This window comes from Herpailurus yagouaroundi, unplaced genomic scaffold (assembly GCF_014898765.1).
Source record: "Herpailurus yagouaroundi ecotype Mexico unplaced genomic scaffold, PumYag 28, whole genome shotgun sequence".
In the NCBI taxonomy this organism is placed as follows: Eukaryota; Metazoa; Chordata; class Mammalia; order Carnivora; family Felidae; genus Herpailurus; species Herpailurus yagouaroundi.
In genome coordinates this window covers 39,347,982-39,364,869 of record NW_024412376.1, presented here as the reverse complement: position 1 = coordinate 39,364,869, position 16,888 = coordinate 39,347,982, and the positions used below count along the sequence as shown (strand labels likewise).

General features: G+C 39.5%; 1 protein-coding gene across 7 annotated transcripts in view; it reads right to left on the bottom strand.

The window, feature by feature from the left end:
• Nucleotides 1–202: 202 nt before the first annotated feature.
• LRBA (LPS responsive beige-like anchor protein) overlaps nucleotides 203–16,888 on the bottom strand; it is a 772,087-nt gene continuing 755,401 nt past the window's right edge. For 5 of the 7 annotated variants that reach the window (XM_040472514.1, XM_040472537.1, XM_040472547.1 and 2 more), the window contains exons 54-57: nucleotides 15,779–15,880; nucleotides 11,498–11,694; nucleotides 7,334–7,485; nucleotides 203–1,507 (exon numbers count right to left, since the gene is read on the bottom strand). In XM_040472514.1, the coding sequence (XP_040328448.1) occupies nucleotides 1,417–1,507; nucleotides 7,334–7,485; nucleotides 11,498–11,694; nucleotides 15,779–15,880 (542 nt within the window). In that variant the 3' untranslated portion in view covers nucleotides 203–1,416. Of the gene's footprint in view, nucleotides 1,508–7,333; nucleotides 7,486–9,668; nucleotides 9,822–11,497; nucleotides 11,695–15,778; nucleotides 15,881–16,888 lie in introns of those variants that run through there. The other 2 variants (XM_040472528.1, XM_040472567.1) reach the window with 2 other exon arrangements.

The window sequence follows — 16,888 nt, the reverse complement described above, 5'->3', positions numbered from 1 at the left end:
TATAGATCTAGTGTTTTCATCAGCGAAGTCTTGGTAAGAGGGAGCCAAAGAAGACCCATGTTCCTGTTTTCATTCAATAGTGTCTCTTATTGGTTATGGTTCAAAACCTGGGGCTGAACCAGTTTTTGGTTTTTTTTTTTTTTTTTTGCAAAGAATTATCCTTGTTTTAAAGTAGAAGTGAAAAGATAGTATTTTCCAAAAATTCAATTACAAATGCCATTTTATTTTTTCTGTCAAACTGAGTTGTTCCATTCCAAATCTCTGCTTTTAGCGAAGAGCTGAGTGTTGGGAAATAGGAAGGGACCCCTTTAGGTAAGCTGCAAGGGAAATAGAGATGGAATGTCGGTTTCAACTCAAAGTTCACAACTTACAAAGAATTTATTTATGCAATACAGACCTTTTCTCAAATATTTTTCACAGAATTCCACACATCAATCTACTAGAAAAGTAGAATTATACACCAGAATAACATGTTTCTCGGTACAAATTGCTACTCAAAGGAAGGTGAAGATATTCAGTAACAAATAGAAGGTGAAATGGGTGTTGCTTAATACAGCACCTGGTGGCCTCTGCGCTCAGACTGGGGTGGGGGAGGGGAGCTCTCGCTGATGGCTCTGCCTCAGTGAGTGGGCACGGTCAAACCTTAGGGGTGAGCTTTGGTACCTGCGTTTACTTCAGAAGAAAAGCAAAAGTTGTGAGCCCACGAGCATTCCCATCCTGTCATTTTGGTGTACTATGAAGATGACGTATCGGGAAAAAATTGTAAATAAAAAACATTGTAAATACTTCACACTTGCTAGAACATGAGATCCTTTTTGTTAAACACACAAAATAAAATAGCCTCCCCCAAACCATAATTTTCTAGGTCTAAAGCATGCCTGAAGAATAATATTGATAGAAATAATTCACTGAGATGCTTTAAATTACATTTACCATAATTTAAACATTACTATGTAAATCCCAGAAATTTCAGTGCTGAAGCACAATTGCTTGGAAAAATACAGGAACCAAAGTACAGCATAAAATTCCCTATACCCATTACCCTAATTCTTAAAATCATGTATTTCTCAAGATTACAGATAAAGGGGAAGTGTTTTTTCATAATATAGCTAGAATAAGTGGGTTTACTTGCTCCACTGGATATGTTTCCATAATTGGTGAAAATAGACTTCTCATTATGACTAAAAATATAGATTTTTTTAAACTACAGAACCCAGCAGCCAATTTTCTGCTTTGCTGTTCCCCCCCAAAAAAGTCAAGCAAAGTCTACAAAAATAGCAATTAACTTTAAAAAATATTTTGCTTCTTCGAGCAAATTTAAGTTACATTCAGATGTGATAGCTATTTCTAAGAGAAAGATGCTGCCCATTCCTTTCCCTGCCTCGGCTGAGGGCGGGGTGGATAAAGCTGTCACCGTCAGTAGCGGGTTTGGTATTCGTGATGCCACCGGTTAAAGTCGTTGTAAAACAGAACGATGCTTCCTGAGGCCATGCCAGAAATGATGCACCTGGGAGAAGCAGAGAGAAGGAGGGGTTTACAAACCTATTTTTTCCCTAGGGATCTGTTACTAAAGAGATAACTGCCCTCCCCAAATCTACAAGGTAAATACAGAAGATGGCAGTGAAACCTAACAATTTGTGAGAATTAAGGTATGTTTTGTGATGATCAAAATGACAAGTCACTAAAACCTGGACTTGATAATTTCTAATGTGGGGCTGGCTAGTGAGCCCTGATGTTTATTTTTACATATATAAAATGGAAGCATAGTTGACACAAGACGATCCATTAGTTTCAGACGTACATCATCATTCCACAACTGTCTTACCACGCTCACAATTGGAGCTACCATCTGTCACCATATGATGCTAGTACAGGACCACTGACTCTGTTCCTCTGCTGTATCTTTCTCCTATCTTTTATATGAGGTATCAGAACCAAAAGAAACTGAAACGTAATTGCTGGTGGAGGAGGAAGCACATAGTTCAGTGATGGAGAGCTCTCTAACAGGTACAAAGGCAATGAAGAGTGAGAAAGCAGTGTGTTGACTGTAATTTGGGCCAGGCCATGTTCTGCAGAAGATCTGGGTAGGGGCTTAGTCCTCTTAAAACCGTGAACTCACTGAGATGATCACTGAGGACAGGAGCTATCACTGCTTGCTCCCCGTCCCTGAGAAGGTAGTGCAGGGAGAACACGGAGAGCCCTAAGACTGTTTATTTTTAATTTTTAACTTTTGAGAGAAATCGAACGTGAGCTGGGGAGGGGCAGAGAGGGGGCAGGGTACACAGGATCCGAAGCAGGCTCTGCACTGACAGCAGAGAGCCCGATGTGGGCTTGACCTCATGAACCAGGAAATTACAACCTGAGCCGAAGTTGGATGCTTAACTGACTGAACCACCCAGGTGCCTCACTAAGATGAATGGTTTAGAGGGAGCCTATTAGATCTTCCTCTGAATGGTCTGGTTAGAACCAGTCTTTAGAAGTCATTTTCAATATCCTTCCTACTGTCTCATATCAAAATTAGAAATTAAAATATGCCACTACCAAAACACCAAACACAAAATAAGGCAGTAATGAGGGAATGAAAGACAAAAAAATGCTCTAAGACATACAGAAAACTTATCAGTAATTAATTATAAAGGCACTGAACTCTCCCATCAAAGGAGACTGGCAGAATGGATTAAAAAAAAAAGATCAAACTATATGCTGTCTACAAGAGACTCACTTTAAATACACAAAAAGGTTGAAAGTGACAGGATAGAAGAAAATATTCCATGCATACATTAATGAGAGCTGGAGTGGTTATACTAATATCAGACAAAATAGGCTATCAGTCAACATCTGTTATGAGACAAAGATACTACATCAATTAAAAGGTCAACTTATCAAGAAGATATAGCAATTGCAGGCATACCTTGGAGACACTGTGTTCTAGACAACTGCAATAAAGCAAGTCAAATGAGTTTTTGGTTTCCCAGTGCATGTAAAAGTTATGTTTACATTTACACTGTAGTCTATTTCTATTTTTAAAAAATGTGTATGTTTTATTTTTGAGAGAGCGTGAGTGGGATGGGGCAGAGAGAGAGGGAGACACAGAATCCAAAGCAGGCTCCAGGCTCTGAGCTGTCAGCACAGAGCCCGATGTGGGGCTCAAACTCACCAACCGTGAGATCATGACCCGAGCTGAAGTCAGATGCTTAACCGACTTCAGGTGCCCCTATACTGTAGTCTATTAAAGTGTACAACAGCATGTATAAAAAAAATAGTGTATATACATGAAAAATACTGCTAAAAATCGCTAACCATTATCTGAGCTTTTTGCAAGTTGTAATCACAGATCACCATAACAAATGTAAGGAGAACGTTTAAAATGGGAGCATTACCAAAATGTGACAGAAACATGAACTGGGTAAATGCTGTTGGAAAAATGGCAGTGATGTATTTACCTAACACAGGATTGCCACAAAACTTCAATTTGTAAAAAGAGTATCTGTAGACACTTAATACACCAAATATCTGTGCCCCCAAGAGATAGGGAGCCAAAACTGAAAGAACTGAAGGGAAAAATAAGCAGTTCTACAACAATAGTTGGAGCCTTCCATACCCCACTTTCAATAATGGGTAGAACGACCAGAAAGAAGAGGACCTAAAGAATACTAAAATCCAAGGGGATTTTAGAGCACACGACTCTTGGTCTTGGGGTCATGAGTTTATGCCCCGTGTTGGGTGTAGAAGTTACTTAAATTATAAGGGGGGAAGAAAAACTAAGTGGACCTAATACATATGTCAAACACCCAACAACAGCAGAATAGACATTTTTCTCAAGTGTGCATGGAACATTCTCCAGGATGAACCATGTTAGGCCACAAAACTAGTCTTAAATTTAAAAATCATACAAAGTATCTTTTCCAATCACAACAGAACTGAAGTAGAAATCGGTAACAGAAGGAAAACTGGAAAATTCACATTGAAATTAACCAATGAGTTGAAACCTTAACAGAAATTAGAAAACACTTAGAAAAATGAAAACAAACACAATAAACCAAAAGTTAATGCAATGCTAAGAGGGAAATTTATAGCTGTAGATACAGAATTTAAAAAAGAAGATCTCTATCAGTAACCTAATACTATACTTCGAGGAACATGAAAAAGAAAAAACTAAACACAAAGCTAATGGAAGGAAGGAGATTATAAAGATTAGAGTGGAGATAAAAGGATAGAAAAACATGGGAAAAAATCAAGAAAACGAAAACCTGGTTCTTTAAAAAGATTAATAGAATTGACAAACTTTGAGCTAGATTAAGAAAAAAGGACTCAAATTACTACAATCATAGATCTATTACTTCCAACTTTACAGAAATAAAAGAGGATTATAAGAGAATACTAGGGACAGTTATATACAAACAAATTGAAATGGAAATGAAAAAAAAAGATTTTAAGTAATCTCTATACCCAGTGTGGGGCCTGAACTCACAACCCCAAGATCAAGAGTTGCATACTCCACCAACTGAGCCAGCCAGGTGCCCGTGAAATGGAAAAATTCTTAAAAACACACACTATACCAAAACCAAATCATGAAGAAATAGACAACCTGAATAGACTTACAAGTACTAAGGAGACTGAGTCAGTAATCAAAAGCCTCCCAATAAAGAAAAGCCCTGGACTAGATGCTTCAATGGTGAATTCTACCAAATATTTAACTCTTACTCTTCTAAAATCTGGAGAGGAGAGGAGAGAACACTTCCTAAGTCATTCAATGAGGCCAGCATTACCCTGATACGAAAGTCAGAGAAAGATGCTACAAGAAACAAAACTTACAGACCAATATGCCTTATGAATACTGACAAAAATCTTCAATAAATGCTAGCAAACCTAATACAGGCACATATTTAAAGGATTAGATACGACCAAGATGGATTGATTCCTGGAATGCAAGGATGGTTCAACACAGAAAAATTAATCTACTACATTAATAGAATTAACAAAAACTACATAATCATCTCAATTGATGCACAAGAGGCATTTGACAAAATTCAACATCCTTTTATAGTAAAAAAAAAAAAAACTAGGAAAAAAAAGGAAAGGACAAACACAATAAAGGACATTTATGAAAAACTCACAGCTAACATCATACTTCATGGTGAAGACTCAAATCTTTTGTGATCAAAAACAAGACACAGCTAATCACTTTTACCGGTTCAATATGGTACTGGAAGTACCAGCCAGACCAATTAGGCAAGGCAAAGAAATAAAAAGCATCTAAATTGGAAAGGAAGAAGTAAAATTATTTCTATTACAGATGACAAGATCTTATATTTAGGAAATCCTAAGGATTCCACAAAAAGTTAACAAATGCAACAAAGTTGCAAGATATAAAATCAACACATAAAAATAAGTTGCATTTCTGTACATGAACAATGAAAAATCTGAAAAGGAAATTAATTCTATTTACAATAGCAACAAAACTGAATAAAATATTCAAGAATAATTTAATGCAGGAGGCAAAAGACTTGTACACTATAAACCACAAAATATCGCTGAAAGGAATATAAATGTAAAGACATCTGTGTTAATGGACTGGAAGATTTAATATTATTAAAGTGATAATGCTAGCCTAAGCAATCAAGAGAGTCAACCCAATCCCTATCAAAATCCATTTTTTTTTGCAAAATTCATAATGGATTCTCAAGGAACCCCAGAATAGTCAAAAAACATTCTTGAAAAAAAGAACATAATCAGATGTTTTATATTTCATGATTTTCAAAACTTACCACAAAGCTACAGTAACCAAAACAGTCTGATACTGACATATAGACAACTAGAATGAAGAACCCACAAATCAACTCTGACATGTATGGTCAACTGATTTTTAACAGGGTGTCAAGACAATCCAGTGGGAGAAAGGACAGTCTTTTCAACAAATGGTTTTGGGAAAACTTGATACCCACATGAAAAAGAATGAAACTGGATCCTTATCTACTGTCATACAGATATTCAAACTGGATCAAAAGCTAAATAAACATAAGTGTTAAAACTATAAAACTCACAGAGGAAAAGCTTCATAACATTGGATTTTGCAATAATTTCTTGGATACTGCTAAAGCATTCACAACAGGAAAAAAAGTTGAAAATTAAAAACTTGTACATCAAAGGACATTATTAAGAGTGCAGAGTCAACACCACTAGTCATTAGGGAAATGCAAATCAAAACCACAATAAGAGACTACTTCACACCTATTAGGATGGCTATTATTAAAGAATCCACACCAAAATATAACCTGTGTTGGTGAAGATGTGGAAAAATTGGAACCCTTGTGTGTGGCTGGTGGGAATGTAAAATGGTATAGCCACTGTAGAGAAGAGTTTGGCAGTTTGTCACAAAGTTAAACATAGAATTACTATGTGACTCAACCATTCCACTCCTGGGTATCCACCCCAGAGAAGTGAAAACAAGGATCTGAACAGATATTTGTATGCAAATATTCATCACAACATTATTCACATTAGCCAAAAGGTGAAAACACCCAAAATGTCAGATGAATGCATAAACAAAGTGGCATATACTATTCAGCCTTAAAAAAGAATGAGGTTCTGAAACATGCTACAACAGGACAAATACTGTATGATTCCCCTTACACAGAGTACCTAGAAGAAGCAAATTCACAGACACTGGAATTGAGCTGGAGCTCTGGAAGGGAAAATGGGAAGTTAGTGTTTAATGGGACAGAGCTTCTGTTTGGGATGATGAAAAACTTCTGGAAATGGGCAGTGGCCATAGTTGTACAACAGTGTGAATGTACTTAATGCCACTGAATTGTACACAAAAAAAAATGATGGTAAATTTTATGTATATGTTACCTCTATAAAAAAAATCAGACCTTAAATGAGTGTAGAAGCAGCAAGATGCCAAAGATTACATTCCCCAAATTTACCACTTAGAAGGTTTTAGGAAATAAGGCAAATCTCTCCACAAAATCATCATGGACATACAGGCCTTTTATATTCTACATGTTTACGGTTTTTAGTTTTTAAAGAAAAAGTACTCTAAGAAATATAAAAAGCTTTATGGCAACATAATTACAGCCTTTGTTACTTAAATCCTATCTATTACTAGAGAATTCAGCCTTTGTTTAAGAGTGGCAATGCCATCAAAAAGAAACATCACGCTTTTTAAAAAGTATCTTGGAAACCCCAATATTTACTGGATTTTTTGATTGCCCAGGTGACCCCCACAACCCATGGTGACCCCGATAACCCAGTCTATCCATCAGACCATTTAAATAAATTCCCTCCAGTTTTTAATATCACCATCAGTAGACCATGATTTCAGTGTTACCTCTGGTCGTAAGACAGGGCCATGGCCCGGATTCCAGCGTCACAGCCCGGATAGGCGAAGAGGTGCTTGAGGTCAGACACCTGCCAGACCATGACCACACCATTGTCTCCTCCTGTGAGCAGGTACTGCCCGTCTCGGCTCAGCTGGATGGCCTATGAGACACAGCAATATTCAGTGGAGATGTGGTCCTAGGAGAACTCCGCCTCCCACCCCGTTTAATTTCCACACCACGAAGCCACTGCAATGCAGGGAGAGATTGTATGCATGTGTTCCTAAGGAGTTTTTAGGAAATCATGAGTTACAGAAAACTACTGCCATTTTTCAAAAGTCAAATGGACAAAGTTAGGCAAAACAAAGATGTTTTGTTTTTGTGTTTTTAATTTTTGATTTTTAAAGATGAGGTGGCAAAATCCTCCAGTTCTGTGAATAGTATTTAGATGGTGTATGTGGTGGACTAGAATCAGTGCTCTAAAATGAGGAGCCTCATGGCACCTCTCCACTTGTACTGTGGACATGCTAAGAAGCCTATTTTGTACCAAGGCTATGCAGACAGTGCTAGCTGACCTGATATCGCCAATAAAACACTGCTGCCTTTGGGGCTACAGCCCCACGGGAGAAGGCCAACAGTTGTAGTACCTTCACTGGGCCTGCTGGATTTTTATAGCAGGTTAGGAAGACAGGTTGGTAGAGAGAACTACAGCTTCCAGGGTGATTAAACCCCAGGTGAAGCATTTTCTTCTTGCCTCAGGACTAACTGCTTCCTGCCAGTACTGAACAGGAAGTACACACATGGAATTTGCTCTTCGATCCTGTAAATTGGGCCAAATGTGGACCACTGCTTGTTTTTATAGGACGTTTTACATTTTTAATGGTTGAAGAAAAATCAACAGGATATTTCATGATGTGAAAATTACATGAATTCCAAATTTCAGTACCCATAAACAAGGGTTACTGGAACATAACCACGCCCATTTGTTTATGGCTACTTTTGCAAGTGACTAACAGAATATAGAGCCTGCAAAGCCTAAAGTATTTATTACTTATCCCTTTACAGAAAAAGTGTAAACACCTGTAATCCTGTGTCCACCTGGAGAGTGAAGTGGGAATACAGATGGTGCAAACAAGCCAAAAAGGAAAAAAAATCTAACTCCTGAAAACATATCTACACTGTCCTACACTCAGTTTTAGTATAGTTGCCTTAAGTCTTTAACCTACCCTTTGACAAATTTTTAAAAAAATCATAGAAAAGTAAGGGCCGTTTCATAGGCATTCAATTCATATTTATGCAAATGCCAACTTTTACTGGTCTCTTAAATGTAGCTTCTTCTCAAGAATACAAAAATACATCTAAGAAATAAAAACCCACGTGTGGAAGACAGTTACATGTAAGAAATATTCTCTAAATCTTAATACAAATAGTAAGATTTTTCAATGTAAGTAAAAATCAATATCCTTTCCCCCCATTCACTTTACAAATAGCGATCTCTAGGGGGTATCCGGGAGCTGCAGTAAAAACTAGGACAAACAATTATTTGCTCTACTTCTAAAATTCAGCTGATGAAAATCCATTAACCTTATGGTTGTGGTTCATTTGAGTTTTATACTTGAGGCTTTTTGCTGGATAAGTGCTATATTAAAATACAAATTAAAACTATTAATCTTTAACTCTTTGTACTAGTAAAGAATCTCTAATCCTAGTCTATCTGGAATTTAAAGCCTGGATTTTTAGGATTATACATTTATCAGCATCCAAAACATTTTAATGAGCCTGGGGCCTGCCAATGTGAAAAAATATTTTGCTGGCCTTTCTCATGAGGAACCTGTCAAGTTCCCCTAGAGGCAAGAGTCAGGGTAACATTCACTAAATGGCACTCTGTCTTCTACTCAAAGCAGCCCTCACATAGTTCTTAACTCTAACATGCCTCCCTCAGTACCCAGGCCGGGTTGAGCCTAACAAGTTTAAGAGGGCCCCAGAGACATGCTTAGATCCTCCTCTGCAATCCAGAGTGCCTTGGACAATGCCACGGCTGAACTGGTTTCTACAGCCAGAGTGGTCTGCTGGGCATGATCACATCCTAAAACACAGCTTCCACAGAAAAAAAAATAGATGAGTTCCTGTGGGTGAAATGGTGGCTGTCCTTTGTTTAGGGTAAAATAACTTTGCTGCTCTGTAAAAGCTGCCCACTTCATTTAAGTTACTCATTAAGACATCTAAACACTGCCTAGTTGATGTGCTATGATATGTTAACCAAATGCCACTGAACAATCTGGCACCTAAATAAAAACAGGTGGGAAGCCTTGATTAGTGCAGAGGTTCCCCAGGCTGCCTGCCTGCAGGGTTCTCAGTATTTCAAAGAAACTTAATTTCTGGTCTGAGCTGATGACTAATTTGTTTCCATGGTCTCCTTTCCTGATACAGGCTCAGACTGCAAGGCCTACAGGATGGAGCTGGAGATTTTTGCTCTGTGATGTCTCTTACTCTTTCCCTCTCTCCCTCCTTCCCTCCCCAACGCAGTTAGCTGTGAAAGTGTCAGTCTCTGGAGCCATGGGCAGGTAGTGCCCATTTTAGGCAAGCTTGTTTTAATCACACAGTTGCCACTTCCAAGTTAGTATGATAAAGTGCAGGAGTGCTGGGAAAAAGGCAACGGATTGTTTAAGCCTAAAATCCAGTGGGAAATATTACAGGGGAAAAAACAACAATAGCTACAGGGCAGAGAGGAAAAAGCATGTGTGTATGAACAGTCTGCAGAAAGCCTCCTTCCTACTGCCTCGAGGAACTTCCCAGAGCCTTTCGTACTAACTGAAATGCCACAGATATTGTTTTAGCTAGCAAGGGATTTCAAATTATTTTACAGATTTATTAGTGTAGCTGACAGTATAATCGTAACTCAAAGTGACAGATTATCAACATTATTATTGTAAAGAAAAGAGGAAAGGAAAATCCTCTGATGTGTACTTGGTTTAAATGAAGTATTACGGGAAAGTAGGGAAAAATAAAAGCTGAGTATGAGTGCATGCTTTTGTGGTAGAGGCAGTCAAAATACAATGAAGAAAACTCAGAGAAAAGGAGAGGACATTGACTGAATTAAAATTCAGTGCTATGATATAGAAGCAGCAAGTGACCTTCATTTCATCTACGTAATCTATAGTTAGGGTTGTTGTTTCTTAATACTTCCTGATCCCATATCTGTTTACTTGAGAAGGGGGTGATCAGGCTAGATGTGGGAAACTGGGAGAATTTATGTCATCTAAGCTGCCCCGGGTCAGGAGGAGCAACGAATAAAATGTCCAGAGCCAGCCTAAAAAGCCACACTCAGGGGCAGAGGCATTCCCAACATGTCTGAGGTTCCCTCACTGTACAAGGTCACACATACCTCCAACCTCATCTCGGAAAATGACAGGAATACCTCAGCTTCACTTTATTTTAACCTGCACCAGCAGGTTGGAAGTAAGAAAACAAGAACCTTGAAAAAATAGCCTCTCCAAAGAGCAGTCCTCAGTGTTTCCTTCCACCTCTAATACTTTTGGAATCGTGTCCTGAAAATGAAGCAAGACTCCAGAAGGTCCACTAACATTACCCTTCCTTGTGTATCCAAAGGGGAAAAATGTCTGCCTAACTCACATCCTAATTGGAAGCCAACTCCCTTAACTTGGCAAGTGCTGGTCTTGTTATTCACAAAGTCTGAAAGGAGATACTAATCCTAATAGTCATAATCCCCTACCACTCACGCAGGCAGCCTATCCAGGTGTGAAGAGGAGCCAGTTTTAGGTGTGGTCTACCGGACCACTGCAGTTTTGATGCTCAAACAACAACCATGTACAGTTAACTTTCTTAGACTAAAAAAAGCTAAACAAGGCCACGGAAAGCCACCCAGGTTGGCTTCACAGAACCGTAAGAAAACTCTGCTGAAGGCTCACCTTGGGCTTCACAGAGGGATCTCTTGCACAGGGCTCTCTGAGCGATGCGATCAGCACAGCAGGACATGCTGTGGTCTGTGAGATACATAAGCCTCATGCACGTGCTACCTGATGATTTTCTTTTGGTGTGGAAAGAGGCCTTCAGTGACTAAAACAGAGGTCTCTCTAGCGAACCCTCTCCCTCCTCACCTGCCACACTTGGGAGGTCAAAATCTACAATGGTGACAAAGTCCGTAGCATACTCACCCTTATGTTATCGTCTGTTTCCATAGTGGCCTGGAGTTTCCCATTCACACTGAATGTACAGAAGCAGCCATTTTCATAGAATATGACACAATGACCCTCTCTTGAAGCCTGAATGAGTTTTGGTTTCAGGCAGTTTTCAGGACCCTCCAAAGTCCTTAACAAGTCTCCATTCATGGAATGTATGAGACATGGTCCTTCTGAGAAAAGAGGAGAAACAACAGGCAAAATTTTTTTAAGGATGACAAATGTGAAAATGAATCTTGAGCACAAACAGGATCAAAAGGCTGCTTGTAGCAAGCCTTTAAAAATTATTTATCTTACGTATGTTATTTCGCAAAATGTCCTCTGCGTGCTGGCCAGATCTCACCTCCTACTTGGGAGAGGAGAAAGCCAACTCATACACATTCAAGTTCACTTTTCCTCAAGCGACAGGAAGTTACTTTATGAAATGATTTATGCTAAGAGATGATAAAAACAGGAGGCATTCAGAAAGGAACAGGACAAATTTCAATTCCTCGAGGAGCTTCTGGGAAGGCTGGGCCACAATTAAACACAGGCTGCCGTCGAGCTCACTGTGATGCTTTGCCTGTGTGTCACAGGGGCCCCAGCAGCAGTGGCCGCGCTGTGGGCCAGTGTGGGGAGAGCTCATTAGGGCAGCTTCCGGAGGCTTCAGCCTTCTGCCTTCCCACTGCTTGCTACTTCACAATGAAAGAACGTCCCTGGTGGTCCACTTACCCATCCTCCGCTTCCCCACCCCCTGCCACCCACACACATAAATTCACACGGAGATCCTTCTGCAACCAAGTGCACTTGCCTGCTGCCCCCACTGTGGGTGGCACCAACCACTCCCAACCCCCAGGCTGACCTCCAGGCTGAGCTGCCTGAGGAGGACGGGAGCTGCAGGTGGGTGCATACATCTCAGAGTGTATTTTTATTGAGCGCCTGTTACCTGCAAAGCTAAGAAGGAGCAGGTAACTGAAACCACCTGTGTGATGAGTATGTTCTAAGAGATGTGAGTCAGACAAGAGGAGTAATGAGCATAAGGCCTGCTGATCTCCAGGCTAAGTTACTCATGCCTATGGGGACTTGTGATCTGTTTCCCACAGGACTACTAAGGGCATGGCCTTTTGAAAATAAGGTTCTTGGCTTTCTCTTGACCGCTCAGGAGTTTGTAAGTTGTCTGTGTTCTCAGCATAAATACATACCAGCAGCCTCTGCTTCACACAGCGGCAGCACTTGCGAATGTCCATTATCATTCTAAATGATATGCACCTAATCTGTGTTTAGATTTACAGTCTAATGCTTACTCAGCCATTTTACCTATGTTCATAAACCGCTGACTATTTTCAACTAATCATAAAGATATTGGTACTCTTTACCTTCTATTTGGTGCCTGAGCCGGTATAGTAGGGACCGCTCTTAGTCTCCTGATCCGGGCCGAACTAGGCCAACCTGGCACACTACTAGGAGATGACCAAATTTACAATGTGATCGTTACTGCCCATGCTTTCGTAATGATTTTCTTTATAGTAATACCTATTATAATTGGAGGATTTGGCAACTGATTAGTCCCATTAATAATTGGGGCCCCTGACATGGCATTTCCCCGAATGAATAATATAAGCTTCTGACTTCTTCCTCCATCTTTTTTACTTCTACTTGCTTCGTCTATAGTGGAGGCTGGAGCGGGAACTGGATGAACAGTATATCCACCCCTAGCCGGTAACCTGGCTCATGCAGGAGCATCCGTAGATCTGACTATTTTCTCACTTCACCTAGCAGGTGTCTCTTCAATCCTTGGTGCTATTAATTTTATAACCACTATTATTAATATAAAACCCCCTGCCATATCTCAATATCAAACACCCCTGTTTGTATGATCGGTTTTAATCACCGCAGTCCTGCTACTTCTATCACTCCCAGTTTTAGCAGCAGGAATCACTATGATACTAACAGATCAAAATTTAAACACCACATTCTTTGACCCTGCTGGAGGAGGAGATCCTATCTAATCTGTGTTCAAACTTCAGTTTTCACAGTGATGGCATAAAGTTCACGTCTGTGACCAGCTCTTCAGTCCACAAATCACTATGTAAATAACAGATGTGCGTCCTGAATGACCAAGCACATCATTTCCTTTAAAGTCTGTCAGTGAGTGGTCACTGCACGTCTGTTACCCATTCGTGCACAGGGAGCAAACTGTGGTTGTGGTTGTGCTGCTTCCTCATCTCTGGTGATAAACTCATGTGACATTTTACAAAAATGGATAATCAAAAGAGAACACTGGCCACAAAGGTGAAACTGCACGAAGGAAATTAAAAGTGATAAACCTGAGCGTGAACTTTATACTGAATATAAATAGGGTTACAGAAGAAAGAACGGATTCTGGAAATGTTGACACTGCTGAGGAAATTAGTGAAGAAGAACTTATTGACATAGATTAGAAAAGGGGTTGTAAGAAAAATGATGTCCCAGAAGTGATGCCAGCAAAAACGTTCACTTTAAAGGAACCCTAGCCGGGGGCAGTGTAAGTTGGGGGGGGGCCTGGGGGCCCAGTCATTTGAGCATTTGAGCATCTGACACTTGGTTTCGGCTCAGGTCATGATCTCATGGTTTGTGAGATAGAGCCCGTGTCAGGTTCTGCACACTGTGGAGCCTGCTTGGGATTCTCTCTCTCCCTCTTTCTCTGCCCTTCCCCCACTCAAAATATATAAACAAACATTTAAAAAAATAAAGGAACCCGAGGGGATGTTTCATGACGTTGAATGCACAGAAGATAAAACGTTGGAAAGTTACCCTAACTTAGAAAGGAGCATGACAACTGGTCGAGGCAAAGACAAGATTCTTGCTTGTTATCTTAAGTTATATTATACAAAGAGAAAGAGGCAAACACTATGCAAGTACTCTTTTTAAGTTTTTCAAAAAGAAAATACTTTAATTTTCAATGTTTCTAATGTTTTAAATTATAGTGTACTGAGTTTTACTGTTTTTCTCATGCCTATATATACATATATAACTGTATATGAGAATTTTTAATATTGTGACCAAAAATTTTTAAAAGCCATGGAACAACCACAAATTTTGCCATTGGCTCTTATGATCACTTTTCATGGTTTCAGCCTGCATGGTCATTTTTATGACTCTGCACTACCATGCAAAACAAGGATAACCTTTAATATGATAGGTTTATTTTATATGTCTAATTTTGTTTGAAGATTTTATTTTTAAGTAATCTCAATACCCAATGTGGGGTTCAAACTCAGAACCCCAAGATCAAGAGTCACATTTCTACAGACTGAGCCAGCCAGTCACCCCTATGTCTAATTTGGATCATGTAGTGTCTAAGAACTTGTTTGCTCAGGATATATGAAATTACTGGGCATAAGAAAGGAAAAACTCCAGTAGGCATAGAATTCTTGCCATCGTTATTTCATTGCTTTGACCAACTAAATTTTTAAACACAACCCTTTGAATATTTAATAAGTCTTGTTAGCTAGACTAAGTATTATAGTTTGAGACGCAGATAAGGTGAGTCAAATGCTCAATGCATCCCCATCAGATAACCTTCAAAGACATAAGATTACGGTACTTTTTTGTGTGTTCAGACCTCAGCTCAGGTCCATATCCTCAGAGATAGATAAACCTCAGAGATGGAATAAGCAATGAATTAGAAACAACTCGGTTTCTGGTCAGATCCTGATTTGTTGTGTGTGCTCTCTGAAGGCTCTCTTACTATCTATGGCCTAAATACATGATGATGCTGCAAGGGCAGACCTCTAAGCAGACCAACTTAAGTATCTTTTCCACTCCATTCTCAATGTCATCCTGGCTCCTGCCTAGTTCTAAGATTTGGAAGTTAAAACAGACTAGGTCAAGAGTTTCTATGAAAACTCTTGATGTGTGAGATGAAACCCAGCCCAGAGTCCAGAAGAATAAATAGACAAAGATGTTCCTTGTTCCTGCCTCCCTCTTCAAAGAACTTCCATGAAATACAATTTTCTGCAATGACGTCAATGTTCTGTATTTATGCTGTTCAGTACAGTAGCCACTGGTCATGTGTGAATAGTGAACACCTGAGAAGTGGCTTATACCACCAAGAAACTGAATTTTAAACTTTATGTAGTTAACTTACACATTTTAGTCAAACAGTCCTATGTGGCTAATGGCTACTATAACGGGCGCCATGGCTCAGAGAAAAAAGTACCAAATCCATCTTGGGCGATTCGTTACCAGAAGACACCAGAAAACGCACGTGACCTTATGAAGGTGCCACAGATTTACCTTTGGAACCACTTAACACGAGTCCTAGCTCAGCGCAAACGGCAGCACAAGTGATCTCGTAGTCGTGGCCTGTCAAAATGGCCCGGGGAGTGGTGGGCTCACCTTTAGGAACAAACAGATAAAAACAACAAATTAATTCAAGTTCACACAGGGGATTACCTCTCTCTACTCAGCTCCCTCTACCTAGGCATTCCTACAATGCCTAAGTCTTTAATTCACAGTTTGGAAATGTGTCCAAAAATTCTATTTTAGGACTAGATCCAAACTATATGCTACAGTATGAGGACCACAGTTGCCAAATTTTGAATCTTTACATGATTATATCAAACAACAATGGTTGAAAACAGAGTAAAATAAGACAAAAATCTGCACTGTAGAATGCCTCAGATACTTTCCAAATATAAATATAAGCCCCTTGTTTAGATGATTTATAGACTAATGATTATAAAAGTAGCAACTCTGGCTTGATGCCCATTTCAAAGAAAGGATGTCCCCCCCCCCCCATTCCATGGTTCACGGAGATCCCTGTCATAATGCAGACAGTCTGAACTAGGACCTGATACCTCAAAGCAGCCCCTCTCTTAAATGCCTATTTACTAATCTTACGTACTTTTCTGAAATATAGACCTCACAGGGTGTATTTCTCTATGGTTCAAAGAACAGAGGGGGAATAAAGCAAACTCTTACGTGTAATTCTACTGATAGTGACTGAAAATTAGGGGAAGAAGGTGAGGAAAGGGTAGCAGAGAATCAGTATCCAGATAATGGAAGATACTTCTATACATTTTCACAAGTAGAAAAAGTCATCCTTTTTTCTAGTCCCAAACTGAAAAGAAAAAAACTAGTTGGTTAATAAGAAACCCACACCACAAACGGCCCCAGCTTAGATAACGAAGACAGTAATGGGCTTGATTTGTGGCTTGATTCATGCCAAACTGCAAGGATAAACTGAACTCCATATTTAGCCTGAAGAACACTATTTCAAGACCACACTAGCCCTCTACTTTTATAGTCTCTAAAGACAAAGACACAAAAAGCCTTTATAAATGGGACTGAAGAGCAGTGTTCTATTAGCATGCTTAGATTTCCTTGATTTGGATTGGTTTCACA